This window comes from Coffea eugenioides, chromosome 3 (genome assembly GCF_003713205.1).
Source record: "Coffea eugenioides isolate CCC68of chromosome 3, Ceug_1.0, whole genome shotgun sequence".
NCBI classification, from domain to species: Eukaryota; Viridiplantae; Streptophyta; class Magnoliopsida; order Gentianales; family Rubiaceae; genus Coffea; species Coffea eugenioides.
In genome coordinates, this window is record NC_040037.1 from 23,451,319 (window position 1) to 23,469,744 (window position 18,426).

Consider the following 18,426-nt stretch of genomic DNA (forward strand, 5'->3'; position numbering starts at 1 on the left):
AGTAGCAATTTATATTATTTAATGAACATTAATAAGTTTAGAATTAAAATTATGAATTTGACTGAAAAATATTACCAAACTTTACAACAATATTTATAAAGTATGAAATATTTGAAGAGTCAAAACATAATATTAAAAATGCTTTGACCCACATCAAAACATAATTTGAAAGGTGACTCTTATCAAAGTAGTTGTGAGACCACGTTACTCCTACAAGGACCAGCCAAAACGGCACGAGACTTGAAGCACGTGAGTTTGCCATGTGAGCATGGATTTCCAGCGCCAAATGACCCATCAACGACACGTTACTTCACTCAACAAGTGCACATAGGCCCCCCACATCTGTAGCCCTTTGCCCTTTGCCCTTTGCCCTTTGCCTCAATTTTTACTGTTCTTCCGATTTTTCGGTCAAATTCAATTTTGATCGGACTTGACCGAGTTTCTATCAATCCAAGTTTTTAAGATAATTCGGACCAAACACTTGATCGGTTTTCGATTCGATCAATCGGACTGGCCAGTCCGATCCGAGTTTGAAAACATGGCTTTCACGATAAATCTTTGCTCATCTTTGAAAACATAATATAGTCAATGCTATTGAACTAATGGTAGCGGTGTGATAGTTATGAAATTTTGATTTTGAGGGATGAATTTGTAATTTGTCCAAACCTAAAGGGCTAATTGGTAATTTAGTCAAGCATCAAGGGAAGTAAATGTAATTTACCCAATATAACAAAGAACATCACTTCAGCAACATAAATTGTGATGATCCCACCACTTCCTAGGGTGTACCCAAGAGTTTGGCGAACTGCCTGTCCAACTCTCGTCAGAACTCACTCCAATAAATTTTCAAAATAACCTTTCAAGCTTTCAAATTTAACATCAGAGTTCTACAATTTAACCAAAGTTCAAGTATAGTTACAAACCAAAAGTGAAACATAAGATACACCACCAAATATTATAATATAATCTGTCTGCCAAAAGTACATGTGCAAGAGGATCATTATACTCTAGTTCAAGCTTGTCCATACTGGTCCTCAACTCCTGTAAGGAAAACAAACTAATGGTATAAGTTTACGCTCATTGAGGTTTCCAAACAAGCATCCAAACAAAAAACCATTCAAATCACAGAAATATTTCATTTAACAATTTCACGCACTTTGCACAATGATAAACAATAATAAACAGCCTCGAGGCACTCAAGAAGTAAACACTCAATCATTTAAAAGATTTAAAGGATACTTGCTCACTTAGAGCCATTCATTCATTTAGTCTCCGCCCATCTCTTCCTTATAACTTCCGACTTTTGAAAACAAAATCCCTACATTGATCATTTCATTTCAGTTATTTCACTCATTCATTGGCCAGTTCATTTCATTTCAGTTATTTCACTCATTCATTGGCCAGTACTCCATCTGATTTCATAGTAATACTCGAGTATACCGAAACAGTGGTTCAGGGTTACCAACCTACCCGACCAAATCCGCTTCTAGCTCGAATAGGCTAGCGACGAAGGGCAAGGACACAATTCAGCCAATGCGATAAAGTACACATGGTTTATATTCATGCACAAATAATATTCAATCATTTGACCATTGAAAATTCACATCCACTTAGGTCGAGTGCGGTAAACTACACACTTGCCTAACAATAGTAAAATGATCACTGAAATACATTTAACAGTCAAACAAGCCAATAACAACACAAGGCATTTAATTCACAAAACACAAGGAACACTCACCAATGGATCATAATCGTTTCACTTCAAACCTTGGTTTGTCCTCATGGACATGCTCAAATCCTGTGGTCATATAATATATCAAGAATCTAACTATTTGAGGCTAATATAAATGCAAAACTATGAGTTTCAAAACTTCACTTAGCCAATAAAGTGATTTGCAGGTTTAACCCCTATTTAACTTTCAAAAGTGCCAAGTTTTCTTGTTCAAATCTAGAGAAAAACCCATATGCATGCTAAACCAATACTTCAAGGAGAATATGAAGTACAAAGATAGTGATTATAGTAAAAAATTTAAAGAAAACAGGACAAGACTTTCGATGTACGAGTTGGAAATTCTAATTAAAAAATAGTTTGAAAAAAAAAACTCATTTCCTTTCGTTTAAACCTTTTGTTTTGGCTCAAACCTAACACACATACAAAGACAAAGATTGTAACAAGTGTCTTGAGTAAGATCATATGCAAAAGGAAAGCAAAAATATCCTAAATTTACACCTCAACTCTCACTCTCTCTCACTTGGCCAATAAGGGGGAAATTCTAGTAGCATATCCCCTAATTTCTTCAAGTTAACTCTCTCATTTCCAACCCTAATTTCATGACAAAATCACTAACAATCAAGATCATATGTTATGGGGTATATGGTCTCTGTTCTAGGTCAAGAAAGCTATCAACTTTGGACATATATAAAGCTCTAGCCAAACTACATCAAAATTGAAAATTTGCACATCAAAACTGGAATTTGCATACCAAAGCTGAAAATCACATAAAAAAAAACTAGAAATTTCATATCAAAACTAGAGCATCTCCTATTAAAGTTGGAAATTCAACTCAAAGCTAGAAAACCTCATATCAAAGTTGAAAAAATCTCATCAAAGCTGGAAAATTCAAGCTACCATAACAAAACCATGAATTCTTCCATGAAATCTACTATAATCAAGTCATATGTCGATTAAGTCGCAAGATAAGAAGAAAAGAGAGGTTTCTTAATAATATACCTCAAAATCCCAAGATAAGATGCAAGACAAGAGCTTTCTTCTTCAAATAACTTCACCACAAGCTCACTCCCTCACTTGTTTCGACGATCCACGGAGTAGATGAAGATATCTTGATACGAACCTGCTTGAAGGTATGAACTCATATCCCACACGGCCCAGATCTAGACGAAGAAAATCTAGTTGATTGAGGAACCTTGATGACCCTTCTAGAACCACCAAGTTGTGAACTAAGAGAATTTCTCCCATGACTAAACAATTCTATGAACCAAAGTGTAGATAGAAGAACGCCACACCCAAGGTATATACTTTATTGATAAATTCAAGTTGAATAACTTAAGAAAACTCTCAAGTATTCAAGAAAAACTCTCTTGGACAAGAGAAGTGTATAAAACTCACAAGTTTTTGTTGTAATTTCTGATTGATAAAAAAAAGGTTCAAGACTTAGGCTTATTTAAAGCCTTACATGGATTCAAATCCCTAAAGTACTATAGAATTGTCTAGAAATCCTAATGTAATTTGGAATCACTTATTTTCCTAAAATTAGCACTAGAAATTTCAGACACTTAAGGACAAAACTCTGGCCAAATTATTTAGACTAAATTAGCAAGGAAAATAGACGATTAAACCATTGCTTAACAACACCAAATAAATGCCACAACTTGGACTAATTAGGTAACTAAACCGATTTGCTTGGACAATCTTCACGTTCTCATAATTCCCTTTCTCTTGAAAGCAATTTGCCCACAAATTGAAGCACGAATGATGACAAGAAAAGTTACATGCCTTTGAGTCAATCTTGTTATGATGGCTGCAAATGTCATCCAATGCAAAAACCACTTGCTAAGTTGGAAAACAACCCTTATTGACCCTTGAATCTCACGAACCAGTTTCAATGTATGCTCAACTTGATCGCTTCTGGTCATGAGATAAGGATCCTCAAAGTGGTGTGACGTGTATCCCATAAAACCAAACTCATGCTCGAATACACTTGCAAGACACCAAGGCAACTTTGGTGAAGTTGGAGCTTCACGTGGACTAAGGCCAAGATGATCAAATGAACCCTTGGTACACAACCAGCCCCAAATTTTGGAATGTTCCCTTCAAGATGAGTTCGAATTAACACTCCATTGGTGTGGACAGATCTGAATTGACATTGTTCCTTGAATTGATACCAAAGGGATTTAACTCTTAAAAGACAAACTCTATGGAAACTTGCAAAATGTACAATTGACTTTGGAATGAAACATGTCAAGATCAACCCTACTTGACTTTGCTTGATCTGCATAAAAGAATAAACACTAACTAATGTAAAGGTAAGTTCATTAGGGAAACAATAAGCCCTCACATTTTTGCTCAAAATCAGGTCACTTTCTCTCTTTTCTTCCGTTTTACTACTCATCTCATCAGATATTTCCATTTCCTTTTCTAGCTCAATGCCTTTGATTATTTCCTCATTATGAACCTCTTCAACAAATGGTTCAATAGGATGAGATACCCCTTTGTTAGGGATAGACTCGGCTACCTCCTCATTAGAAGACTCGCTTTGATGGCATCTATTTGACTCTATTTGTTTTTGGTGTAGAAGACGTTGATATGTCTCCCAAAATAACTTCTCATGAGATGGTTCAATTCTAGGTTTAGACCCAGAAGATGTTGAATGAGCCTTCTTGTCACCTCTTGTATAAATCGGCTTTAAAGAGGTAGATTGCATGGAATCACAAGATTCATCCAAAGGTAGTTTTCCTCGAGATTTCTTAGAGGAATTCCTTGAAGTTTCTAGATTATCAATACGTTCATAGATTGACTCGAGCATAAGATTAAGCTTTCTTTGAGACTCCGCCAACACGGCATCCAATTTAAGTCAAATATAAGCTTTCTTTAAGTCAAATATATAGATTTAGTATCAATTATGAAATATTTTCCTTCTTTCTTACTTGATGTAATATTTATTGGAAATATATTCCGGTCCTTTTGATGTATTCAAGTTCTTTTGACATAAATCAAACAATATGTAAATTCATTAACAAACCCTCCCCTGCTAGAACAAGAAATATAATCTATGATAAGCTCATCAATTTGATAATGTATTTTGTAGATTTTGTTACGGCAAAGTTTTTAAAAAAATCTTTTTCTAGTAAGGAAAAATAGAACTTAAGCAATGGGAGTGAAGAAGACAGATTTGAATTCAAGACTTCAAAGTCTTGGGGCTTGCCACTGTAGAGTTGTGGTTGGTTTTGTCATCCATTTTTACACCAAAAAATTCTACGAGATGGTACAGCAGTTTGTACCAATCTGTTGGTAAGGAGTACGGATTAAGGTTTGGTTTGGATTGCAATTTTTAAGAGTTTTCGTAAAAAAAAAAATTTACTGTAATGATTTGATGTATATAAGGTAAAAAATGATTAAAAAATATGTTCATAAAAAATATAAAAATTTCTCTACAAAAAATCATGGAAGACATGAATACAAATGATGACACTTTTATCACGAATTATGAACCAAATAAATAGATAATTATATTTCAAAATTTTGTTATTATACTCCCTCCGTCCCATTGTTATTGTCATAGTTCACCTTTTTTCATGTCCCAAAATTTGAGTCACACTACAATTTTTTTCTCTAACATTCCATTTGTAGCCTCAAAAGAGACATTGATAAAATAAAAAAAAAGTATGATGGAACCCACAAAAGCAATAAATAGACATCCAAAAAAAAGGTGCGTGGACAGCACCAAAAATTTTGATGGCCATAAATAGGCGCGTGCTTGGCAACAGCATGGAAAAGAGCTTACATTTTACATGGACCCACAGATTCTTTTCACATCACCATAGACAGCAATTAAGATTTGATATCGGTCAAAGGGGCACGATTGGAAAAAAATGTCTCACATTCAAATTGATTGAACTGTGCATAATAAGTTAGAATCCCCAAAAACGTCCCTTATTTTGGGACGGAGGGAGTATATTATCTAATTCAATAAGCACTTTCCGCTTATTTGGTATGTAGGAATGGCCTGGAAAAGAAATGTTTTCCAACTTGTCCATTCCATTACAGCGTTTGGTATGGTACATTTAAGTGGGAAAAACTTTTCCTCTTGGAATGCTTATTCCAACTTTTTACTGGAATTCCATTCCTTAAAAAAATTTAGGAAAAGCTTTTCCACCTTCATCATAACATGCCTAAATGGTAGAATGTCAAATTTATCCTTATAAATCTTTACACTGCATCGTGATATCTTAGGCAATTTGTAAGCTCAATTAATATTTGAATGTAATTTTTTTATAATGATTAATTTTCCTCGTATTTAAAATAGTTATTTTCTTTCACTAGAAAAAAATATTTTAAAATACTTTATTCTTTGACTTTTGAGCATTGTGCAAGAATTGTTTTTGTGATCTTATCAAAATTGAAAATAAATTATAATTGTTTGACTTCATGTAATTTATATTTTATGTTGCTAATTTATTGCTAGTAAATGCAAAATTTTAACTTAGAAACCCATATATTAGAACGAATTAAGTATTATAATTGAAAAATTTTAATATCAATCCTCATCAATTTTTAAAGTAAAAATATCAAAATTTCACATAAATAGACAAATACTATTATAGAACAAATAAAATAAAAGTAATAAGACATATTACATCTTATAAACCAACCTAGGGCAATTAAGTCAAAATTGTATTTAGTATATCCCATTCTAACATTTAAATATCAATTATATCACATATTGGAAACTGGGTAAACATTCCATTCTGACTTATCTACCAAATCCTAGAATAATAAATTTTTTCCCCTGCCACTCTATTCTGGTTGAAATGTATTTTGGGTGGAAAGGTCTTTCCATTCTGGCAGTCCCATCTACCAAACGAGGGGTTAGTATTTATTGTATTTTACTGTTAGGTAAAATACTAAAATGATGTGTTTTAAACATTTAGAAGAGAAAAAAAAAATTTCTTTGGTTGTGGGGCAAACATAAATGATGGCTCAAGTAATATAGCGGCAAGTAATCTCAAGTGACAAGATTATAATGACGAAGACATGAGCATAAGGGAAAAAGTGAAGCTGGGGAGTTTGTACTATAGTCTAAGGAATAGTCAAATATATAGAAATAAATTTAATTTTCTTCTTTTTTCTTTCTAATAGAGAGCACAAAAAACACTAGTTAGTTTTCGTGTATAGTTCACGTTTGACTTATCTATAACACTTGTATTTACTAATAAGAAGGGATTAATACAAATTAAAATAATAAAGAGGCCAAGGGAGTTAATTGTAATCAACATACATATAAAACCAGCTGATTTTCCACATATTAATTAGTTACAAACTTATAATAATATTATTATTAGTTATATGTATTATATAATGTATATTAATTTATGTAATATAATTAATATTATCAATTATACTAATAATTATACATGTTTACGAATAGAAATTATTAATCAGTTAGACTAAATTTACTAATACATTTATACTAATATATTTAATTAGTGAAAATTTCTTATATTTCATTCCGAAAGAGTCGACAAACCAAATATCAACTATAGTAATGATACACATTCCAGGTGCTTGAACCAAACAAATGTATTGGAATGAATGACCTCATTCCAAACCCATGATATCCAATTCCGAATCTGAATCCGATTCCGATGTGCGAACCAAACGCCACCTTACTTTTATTTGAATGCTTTGATTGATTCAATTTCGTATTTATTTTTATTTCTTGTAATTATTTATTAATTAAAGCGATGCCTTGACCATTTTATTGTTTTGGAGGGTAAATAAGTAATTTCGTTTCACTAGGTCACCAATTCAAGGGAAGTACACTCTAATCCTTTATTTTGATTTTATTTGACCCTATGTGACTTTATGTGCGTTTTTGCATGTTTTTTTTTGAATGTTTTTATTTCATTTAATTATTTATTTGCTTTATTTGTTTAATTTTGTATATTTATTTTAGTATATTTTCTTTTAATTATTTAAGAGGCATTTAAATGCCAAATTGTAATAGTCACTACAAGAAATTTGGTTATTAGTGACAACATTTCCTAGTGACGAAAATTAGTCGTCACAAAATGGGGCCCATTAGCCACAACAGGAAAAGTTGTCACAATTGACTGAAAGGAGCAAAGGCATCAGGATTGTCATTACAGTTGAACTCCCGCCACATCGCGCCAAACTACATCAGCGACGACTATCTAAATATTGTCAGTAATAATTCCCCTTTCTTTGACAACTTAGTTGTTGTTGTCACTGATAATAATGGAACTAGTTAGTGACAACTTTCTCTTGTCACGATCTGATTTAAAATATTTATATACTATAGCAATTGTTATTCTGTATTTGCTCTCTAATGAATTTTTTAATTGTTAGGAACTCAAATTTTGTCATGTAAATTAATATTAGTGCAATAATTTAAAGTGAAATTAACCATTTGAAACAAATCATCTCTCCTTATTATAAAATAACAAAACAAAATTCTGGAGTATTGGGCAAAAATAATGGAAAGAAAGATAAATAAGTTGTAATTTAGTTCACAATTTTGAGAAAATGATATCAATATTAATATCGGATCAACTATTTGATGTCATAAAAAAATTAACTATTTGAAGCAGGACCAAGGTGCATTTACCACTTGTAGTATTGCAACATAATTTTCTCACCCATTATGAATATTTTCACAAAAATATTTAAAAGTAGCAAATAATAATATATTAGTAAAATATTATATGTACTAAAATGTTGGAAACTAAAAAACTTTGTTTGAAATTTTGGTACTGAACAAGTAAGGGGGAAATCTAAAAAATTGAAATTTTATTCAAAGTCAATAGTCTGAGGAGAGGCCGGAATTGATATTGAACACTTATTAGTGACACCAACCATCGGTGGTCTTGTTTATTCATTCACTCTACCGAAACATCACTACCAGCCAATAGCCAACACTTAGAAGTTAGAACCAAATAACACTACTCCTCATCTCTGCCGAAACATCTCCTCGCCACCTCCTAATTGATCTTGGCTCGGCAATGAGCAAATAGAAGACTACATTTAGCAGCAACTCTCTACAAAAAAAGGTATGCCGATTCTCTTTTTCCTCCCTAATTTTCCCCCAAATGTTTTGCCCTAATTGTTTTTTTTGCCAAAAATTTCAGTCCAGTTTTTTTGGGTTTCATTTGATTTATGGATGGAGTCATCTCCTACTTTTGGATTCTGCTTACTTGTGGGTTTTACCCTTATTAATTTTTTATCAACATTTTCTTGTACAAGATAAAGGGCTTTAGTGGGATTGGATTGTGGGTATGTATGGGTTCGTAATAGGCTGAGAAAGGCAAATGTAATGTTGTATTTTCTGTGACAGTGGGACTGGAAGAGAATCAAGAGGTGATTTTGTGAAATTTTTGTGAGCGGTACGTGTGAGGAACATAGCTAGTAAAATAGCTTTGAGTGAAAAGGGAAATGGGAAATTGTGATTGGGGGTATGTTTCCTAACCCAGTGAACAAAACCCATAGCCCGAAAGTTAGGAACTGGGGTCCTTAAACTCGTCATAGTAGTCATGCTATTAACCCAAATTTCTGAGACCTCATAACAGTTCCAACTGCTGTATTTATGTCTGGCACGCCCAATGTTATACCACCTTTGCATCATCCAATACCTCAGAAATTACATACATAAAGAAGACGCCATGCTGTGTATTTGTACTCAAATACTGTATTATAGATCCAGCATTAATTAGTCAAACACTGTAGAATTTCACAGATCATACACATAGGAATATAAGAGATGGAACAATTTGGAAAACTCTGATAATTCTTGTTATTAGTACTATACTGAATGAAGTCATAACAATGGTAGCAAGAATCCATGAACTGTGACCTTGCATTAGGAGTTATAGCAGAGCTATAACTGAACATTTATAAGATCAGCTACGTAGGAAGTGCAGTTTCACAGCATACTACTGTCAGGCATATAAGCCCCCGCGTGAATGGTCCAGTGGTAGCCTCCTCCCACAGGGACCGAGAGGTCCTGAATTCGAGCCTCAGCTCTGCTGGATTCCTCCGCGCACTTAACGTGCTAGGGTCAGGTTGGGGCGCCAGGCCCGGGCCGCAGGGGATTAGTCGGGCCCCGTAAGGATTGACCCGGACACCCCTGTGTCGACAAAAAAAAAAAAATACTATCAGGCATATAAAACTTCTAACTGGACCTAAACCCAGAAACCAATAAAATAACTTCCAATCCAATCTCCACTTACCTAATAAATAAGTTCACCACACAAAAATAAAAACATAAAAACAAAACTCTCAGAAGAATATAAATTCTAATTGCCTCTATACCAGAACTCTAATTCTTGATCTCAAAAATAATTCAGACCCTTACGGCCTTACCTCAAGGTGGGTCAACATGTCAATTGTGGCATCAAGGTCATAATTGTTTGCCTTATAGGCATCAGCAAGAGACTCTTCTGATACACTAGGATTGGCCTTATAGTGTCTATTTTCACAGTCGTGGAGAATTAAAAGGGATTCAAATTCCAGGTACGAAAGAAGAGCTCCTTGAATTTCGCTTACTTTTTAATGGTTCTGAATTTTATATATATTAAGTTTCAATATTGCAATTTCTGGTTTCGACTCGTTCCAATCTTTCTTGGATCTCTTTCTCTGTTCCTCAATTAACCAGGGTTCTCTTCATTATTTGAGTTTCTTGAACTGTTTTTTGGGTTTTTAGGAAAATTTCGATTCTGGATTTTGTTTGATTTCGTTTGGGTATTGACCTTGACTTGATGCTCGTCAAATTCCATAATTTTGTGGGCAGTTTAGAAACAGAATTAACAGAACTCAGGAAAATCTCATGTATCAAGAAATCTCCTAAATTAATCAAATGATTCCATCCTAAAATCACTCTTTTGTCGAAGCACAGATGCACACTAATACTATTCATCACACCTTGCGCACGAAACTGGCATGGACATGCAGTTTAATATGGATGACATGGTTAATATCAAGGTCACCATGAGCAAAAGGGAGGAGTGTTAGGGCGTATGTAGAGTGAGAAAAGAAGAGGGGGAATTTGGACTTGCAGGACCATCGGGAAGGAGAGGTGGAGAAATGTGGTGGACGCAAGAGTGATGGAGATGGAGGGAGTTGGCTATGGGAAGAGGAGAACTTGGAGGGGACAGGGGAGAGGCAGGATGGAATGGGGTTTATGTCTGATTAACAAAACTATCGGTTTTCTTTTTCAGAATATCAGAAACCGAACAGACAGAAGTCTGTAAATGTGAAGTTACAAACGTCTGTAATGTTAGAATTGTCTGAGTAGTAGTTAGATCGCAGACACTATGAGGTTGAATCTCACAGATGTCATCCTAACTGGTATATGCAAATATTTTAGTATTTAGATAATTATTCCCAACATTATACAATCCAAACCTACAAAATATGAAAGTTCTTTTCTTGATTCATTTGTTATTGTATCCACTTTTTTTAAGTGGACTAAACAAATGGTAGCAGTTTTTGAAAAGGAATGTTGACGAAAAAAAATATTTAGCAGAAATGAGTGATGTTGTCATCCATGGAGAGACGATAACTGCAGTGGTTAAAGAACATTGAGGCTGAAAGACACAGCGTACACGGGCATAGGAATGATGAGTCAAAAATAAGGAATGGATAAACAGGAGGTGCTGGTTGTCAGTTTCCTACCGAAAATCGAGCGGTGATTTGTCTGTAACTTATCACAGAGTTACAAACTGTCATCAGCCTATTTTCCATTTTTTTTATTTTTATTATGAGCATTTTAAAACTTGTGTTTGTTGCATTTTTTTTGGGATTATTGCTTGATTTATTTATTTTTCATTTTTTATTTTTTGATTCTTCAGAGGCTTAAGGCCAATCAGACACTAACTAATCTAGAAAAAGCTACCCCTGTGACATCAGCATACAGACACTTCCTAACAGCCTCTGGTGGTTCATCTAGAATCTTCAATCCTTAAGCTCATCTTCGCCAGCTCATCTGCAGTCATATTTCCCCCTCTCCATGAATGTGCCAGCTTAATATCCCAGTTCCTTGCCATCCCTGCCTTGATTTTCCTGATCAGGTTAGCATGTGGAGTATCTGTGTTATGTTCCTCAATACTTGACAGAGAGTCAGTTTCTAATTAAACTTTCCTATAACCTTCCTTCCATGCTAGCTCAATCCCATGAATGATACCCCAGAATTCAGCCACTATATTACTAGCTGTGCCCAAATTGCAGCAGAATCCCTTCCTCCATGCCCCCAGTTCAGCCCTTATAACTCCACCTTCCCCTGCATTGCCTGGATTTGCGGCCAAAGCTCCATCCACATTGACTTTCACCCAGCCCGTGGAAAGCTTTTTCCTGCTGATGCTTTTCCATTCCACTTGCTCACTGCCAATTCGTCTCTCTAATCCAGATTGTGCTTGTCTTGCCAGCTCTAGCAGAGCTCTAGTAGATTGGTTGCACTAATTCTCAATCCACCTTTCACATTTAAGAAGTTTCGAGCTGTCCAGGCATGATATACTACTTATTGAAACAAAATATGTCAGTATAACTTCTGATCTATCCCCATATGTTTCATCTTTAGATTTCAGTCAATCCATTCTTCCAAAGTTTGGCTTCTGAAAACAGACCACATCGATTTGTCTACCAACTGCTTCCATATGTTTTCTATCCAGTTACAATCTCATACTGCATGCAAAGTGTCTTCTGTGTTTCTGAGTAAGTGGGTCTTTTACCAGCAGTTTGCATACGTTGCTTTCTTTTTGCCTGATTAGTGAGCAATGTCCCATGCCTACTTGACCAGACCTGTTTGCTTCCAGATTCTCTTCCATCTTCTGTGTTCCCCTTCCCTATGCTCTTGAATGTCATTGGCCACTTGATAAGCTGATTTTGTTGTGAATTGTGCCCTAGGGTCCAGTCCCCAACAGAGCACATGAGGATTGTTGCTTGCTTTGATGATATAGAAATGTAGATATGAGCACTACAAAATGTGTATTTGGGAAGTGTGAATTAGTTTCTTTGATAAGATATTCCTACGCCTTTTCTCTTTTTTTCTTAATGCATATCTACAAAATGTGTAGATATGCTCTTTTTTTCTGTGTTTCTGAGTAAGTGGGTCTTTTACCAGCAGTTTGCATACGTTGCTTTCTTTTTGCCTCATTAGTGAGCAATGTCCCATGCCTACTTAACCAGAGCAAGAACTGCCAACGTCCTGGACCTTTTTGCTTCCAGATTCTCTTCCATCCTCTGTGTTCCCCTTCCCTATGCTCTTGAATGTCATTGGCCACTTGATAAGCTGATTTTGTTGTGAATTGTGCCCTAGGGTCCAGTCCCCAACAGAGCACATGAGGATTGTTGCTTGCTTTGATGATGTAGAAATGTAGATATGAGCACTACAAAATGTGTGTTTGGGAAGTGTGAATTAGTTTCTTTGATAAGATATTCCTATGCCTTTTCTCTTTTTTTCTTAATGAATAGGATATGACATTTGATTAGTCATTTTATTTATTATGTATATTATTCTTTGTTGTGGGAATTGTAATATCAAGACCCAGAAATAGTTTGATAAGGTGTTGGGCGATCACATGATCACAAAATTCCATGGTCATACGTGTATTTTAACTTATTAAGGGTGTATATATGTAGAATCCTGCAATTAATTGAATAGGATTATGCTTAGGTGCAAAACTGTGATTTGTCTATCTTTGATGCATAAGTATTTGTTGGTGCCTTTTGGTTAACGTTTTTTAAGTGCATTTATTGAGCCCTAGAGGGGGATAAAGCTAGGTGGAGCGAAAAGGGTTTTCCATGAGATGGGAAATGAAAACTATTAGCCCCACACGAAGTTTAATTTTTTTCTAAGTGGATTGGATGCAGAAAGTAGGTTTATTGATTTCGTTGTTTACAGTTTTCAGCTGAGTTTTCCGTCAAGATGAGTTTCTTTATTAGTTCTGATTACTATGGAGATATGGTATGGTGTTGTAAGTTATTTGATGGTTGAAAATGTTTTCCCTCTGTAGCCTCTTGATTTGGAATTTAGCTTGCGCATCTGAGATTGATAGTCAGCTTCACATCCCTGAAAAGTTCAGAGTTCTAAGAGAACCTTTGCAATACTTATTGGTGTTATGAACCCGCATTCAAAATGATTGTATATGATTTATGTGGTGATCGTGGTAGATACATGAAATATGGACCTATTGCAGGTTTTTGAGCTTTTTAGACATGTCACTGGCATTGTATGCACATGCTCCTCCTCCTTTTTTTATTTTTTAATTTTTTTTTTTAAAGAATAGGATATGAAATTACTGTATTTGTCTGAATCGATCCTTTGTGTAATTTCAGCATAAAGAGTTAATCAACGTTGAGAAACGGGATAATTGCAAATAGTGTGAGGTTCAGCAATGGTGAAGCCCAAAATCGCACCATCGATGCTATCATCAGACTTTGCCAATTTGGCATCTGAGGCAGAGCGCATGCTCCACTGTGGTGCTGATTGGCTTCATATGGACATCATGGTACTAACATGCATCATAACGTCAATATAGGCTTCTATTGTTTCAAGCCTTTTTTCCCCCTTTTGGCTATGTTCTCTTGAACATTAGCGTTAAAATTGGATAAAAGTAAGTTTGAACTTGAAATTCTGATCTGTGGCTTTGCAGGACGGGTAGGTTGGATTTCCAGATGATGAAGCCATCACTTCAAACCATAGAAAAAAAAAAAACTTCATAGTTCTCTTAGTACTTCAATAATTTTTTTAGAGAAAATTTATCAAAACGTCCCTCATATTTTGCAAAATAACTTTTTTTTATCTCACTTTTAAAAATGTAATTTTACGTTTCTTATAAATTCACATTGGTCAAATTTGGTCCCTACCTAGATTTTCGACTAGTTTTTTGTTGGAATCCAGCACATGCCTTGCACGTGATCATTTTTTAGAGGCAAATTTGTTAAATCAAATTTCACATAATTTGATTTTTTTCGCCCCTCATATTTTACAAAATAAATTTTTGCGTCTCTTACATTTCAAAAAATGAATTTTTCCGTCCCTTACATTTAATAAAATGAATTTTTTCATCTCTCATTAATCATGTGTGCGAATAATTTCTTTTTTTTTTAAACTCATATATTATATATATATATATATATATATCTATTTGATTTCACCTGAACAATATGAATAACATGTAATATATGTGTATTTGTTTCAGTAGTTGAAATCAAATACACATATATTACATGCTATCTATACTTTTCAGGTGAAATCAAATAAACATATATATATATATATAAAGTTTTTAAAAATAAGAAAATACTATCACACACATGATCAATTAGGGATGAAAAAGTTTATTTTGTGAAATGTGAGGGACGAAAAATTTCGTTTTGTGAAATATGAGAGACTATAGATCAGATTATGTAAAATATGTTTGACAATTTTATCCCTAAAAAATGATCATGTGCAAGGCACGTGATAGATTCCGGCCAAAAACTAGTCGAAAATCTAGATAGGGAACAAAATTGACCAATGTAAATTTGTAAGGAACGTAAAATTACACTTTTAAAAGTAAGGGACAAAAAAAGTTATTTTACAAAATATGAGGGCTGTTTTGAATGATTTTCCCATTTTTTTAAACTGATTTTAGTTGGAGGGCCATTTGATAGAGCATCTGATTGCTTTTGCAGACATTTTGTCCCAAATCTTACAATTGGTGCTCCGGTCATTGAAAGTCTGAGAAAGCACACTAGGTAAAATCCTTACTTTTTATATCCCTTTTAATTAATTAGTTTCAAATTTAAAGCTGACTTCTGCTAATTAAATTTTGTTGGTGATTTTGATGGAAGACTGTTGTAATCTTCTCTTGTAGTGCATATTTGGATTGCCACCTTATGGTTTCAAATCCTCTTGATTATATTGAACCTTTTGGGAAGGCCGGTGCCTCGGGATTTACCTTTCATGTCGAGGCATCAAAAGGTAAACTTTTTTTTTTTTTTTTGGTGCAATCTATATTCTCTGGTCACATTTTTGTTTTCCTTTTAGACTTTAAATTGAGGCCAAACTCCCACAATTTTTCCAGATAATTGGCAAGAACTTATCCAAAAAATAAAGTCAAAAGGCATGAGACCTGGTGTTGCCTTGAAGCCTAAAACACCAATTGAAGAAGTTTATCCACTGGTATATGTCTTATAAGTGTATCTCATACAAGATGTGTCTCATTGGGTTGTACTGCTAAAATTTTCATGTTTCTTAAACTCTTTTCTCCTGTTACCTTTTGAACATGCGCAATTTGGAATTACTTGATAATGATGAGTTGCCATTTGTTTATACAGGTTGAAAATGAAACTCCTGTGGAAATGGTTCTTGTAATGACTGTTGAACCTGGATTTGGTGGGCAAAAATTTATGCCAGAAACAATGGATAAGGTGCTGTACTCTGACACTTCTATCACATGTAGGTGGCCATCATCTTTGCCCTGTTTATTTATTGACGCTGTATTTATCAACTTGCATTTCAGGTTCGCGCACTTCGGCAGAAGTATCCATCTCTTGATATAGAGGTGATTTTCAGCTTTTTCCTGCATTCTCAATGCTTTTAACTAATATTATTAGGATGCTTATCATCCATTTTCTTACTGAAGAACACACAATTCCTTCAGTTCTCTCATTCCAGGCAGAACAAATTGAACACTTCTTTTTTTCTTTTAGCTAGTTTTAACAGTCACAATTTGGTGTTCTTTTATCTTTCTCCCCGTAATAATGTGAACTGTTTCTTGGCTCATTATCAGTTATTTGTCTTGCATACGATTTCTTATTAAACTGTTGAGTTAACCTTTCATAGAAAACTTGAAATTTGGACTGAGTTCTTCTCAATTTGGACGTCTACTTCAATTTTATGCAGGTTGATGGTGGCTTGGGACCTTCAACCATTGATATAGCAGCTTCAGCAGGAGCAAATTGTATTGTTGCTGGAAGTTCGGTATTTGGAGCTTCCGAGCCAGCACAGGTTATATCCCTAATGCGAAAGAGCGTTGAGGAAGCTCAAAAGATCAATTGAGAGTGAGACACCGAAAAATTCATACAGTGATTGAGCAATCATAAATAAACATATCTGCATGCTGTAGCAATTTCATAATAAAAACTACTGTTTGACCACTCTTGTTGTATACTGTGTCTAGATTGAACATTGATATGTGTGGCTTTTTTTTTTTTCCGGTCTTTGGAAGCAATATGTGAGGCGTTGTTGTATAATGTCAAATATAATAATTGTACATTGATGAGTTTCTTATTTTTCATGCTATGGCTATTGTCAAAAGGGTTAATTCCACTTTGCACCTTTCAGCTTTGCCTAAATTTCCATTTTAGTTCGTAAAAATGTAACATTTTAGTCCCTAAACTATAAAATTGGTTCCACTTAAATAACATTATTAAAGGAGTGAGACAGATTTTATGTCCAAGTGGATATACTTTAGGGATTAAAGTGGAACAAATTTGATACTTTAGGAACCAAAATGGACAAATTCTATATTTTATGAACTAAAGTATAACAAGTGTCCCATTTTAAACAGGTTTAAGGGCCAAAGTGAAGATTTGAGTATAGTTAAAGTGTGTAAAGTGGACTTAACATCTGCTCAAGTATTTTAATTAGATGAAGATGGATTTCACAAATTAATTGCTCATTCTAATCAAAATTACATTATTTATAATTTCTCTTATCCAAATACTCCCCAGCAAATGGTGCAACTGAACTAACATCAATATATTTCCAATAATATTCGATAAATCATTTCAATCACAATTGTTTTCTAGTTGGGCTGAGGCTGCTTATATTGTGGGGGACGATTTCAATTGTTTTCTAAATATAAGTATTGGATGCAATTTATGTGTTTCATGGGGAATGAATGAGTACAATTACAAATTAGTAATTGAAAGCAACGCAGCCTCAGTAGGTCAACTAATCAGCAGTACGGAGGACTCAGAGGATTACAAAACAGAAAATTTAGGGGGAAAAAAAGAAAAACAAAAAAATCTTAAAAACATATAAAGGAGGTCAGTTCAATTAATTCAGATTTTTCATGTAAGTTTTCTTATTTATATGAGAAAAAGTTTTAGGAGGTGTGTTCTACAGGTTTTTGTTGTCTTTGTTTTGTTATTTAAGTAAGAGTTGTAATCATGTGTACATTCATCCATTTACTCTAGTTAGAGGACAATCAATGATAGGTAGCTCATGCACTCATTGTCACCATTTAGTGAAAAATGGTGACAATTTTCAGGATTGCAAGACAACGTTTGGATTGCCATTTTCTAGAGTTTTTGTAAAAAAATGTACAGTAGCGATTTAATATATGTGAGATAAAAAGGTGATTGAGAAATGTGTTCATGAAAAAACGTAGCCATTTTTTTGGTGGAAAATGGCTTTTCAAACAAGGCAAATGAAACATAATATTTTACCCGTTAAAATGCTACCAAATTGCAATAGGATGTATAATTTCCAGTTTACATCTCGTTTGTGAGATGGACTAAAGCATGTACACATCATAAATGATATCCAAGTTTGAGAAGATTTTTTATCTTTTATTGTCAAATAATAAATTTATAGTCCAATCCTTCTGTGTCGTATTAGCTTGTTTTTTCTTTAAAGGCACCAAATAAGTAGTAAACCCAATGTTATATTTTTAGTAAAAAAA

At 34.2% G+C, this 18,426-nt stretch overlaps 1 protein-coding gene across 4 annotated transcripts; it reads left to right on the plus strand.

Moving 5' to 3' along the window:
- The first annotated feature begins 8,634 nt into the window (after nucleotides 1–8,634).
- LOC113766066 (ribulose-phosphate 3-epimerase, cytoplasmic isoform-like) lies at nucleotides 8,635–17,067 on the plus strand. 4 transcript variants are annotated; one of them, XM_027310293.1, is made up of 10 exons: nucleotides 8,635–8,808; nucleotides 11,605–11,823; nucleotides 14,087–14,259; nucleotides 14,404–14,408; nucleotides 15,428–15,490; nucleotides 15,610–15,716; nucleotides 15,820–15,917; nucleotides 16,073–16,165; nucleotides 16,258–16,299; nucleotides 16,641–16,796. In XM_027310293.1, the coding sequence occupies exons 3-10, from the start codon at nucleotides 14,146–14,148 to the stop codon at nucleotides 16,794–16,796; spliced, it is 678 nt and encodes a 225-aa protein (XP_027166094.1). In that variant the 5' UTR covers nucleotides 8,635–8,808; nucleotides 11,605–11,823; nucleotides 14,087–14,145. The 4 variants fall into 4 exon arrangements, with proteins under 4 accessions (XP_027166094.1, XP_027166095.1, XP_027166093.1 ...); XM_027310294.1 differs by lacking the exon at nucleotides 11,605–11,823 and having other exon boundaries at nucleotides 8,635–8,807; nucleotides 14,085–14,259; XM_027310292.1 differs by lacking the exons at nucleotides 8,635–8,808; nucleotides 11,605–11,823 and adding an exon at nucleotides 10,118–10,267.
- The last annotated feature ends 1,359 nt before the right edge of the window (nucleotides 17,068–18,426 follow it).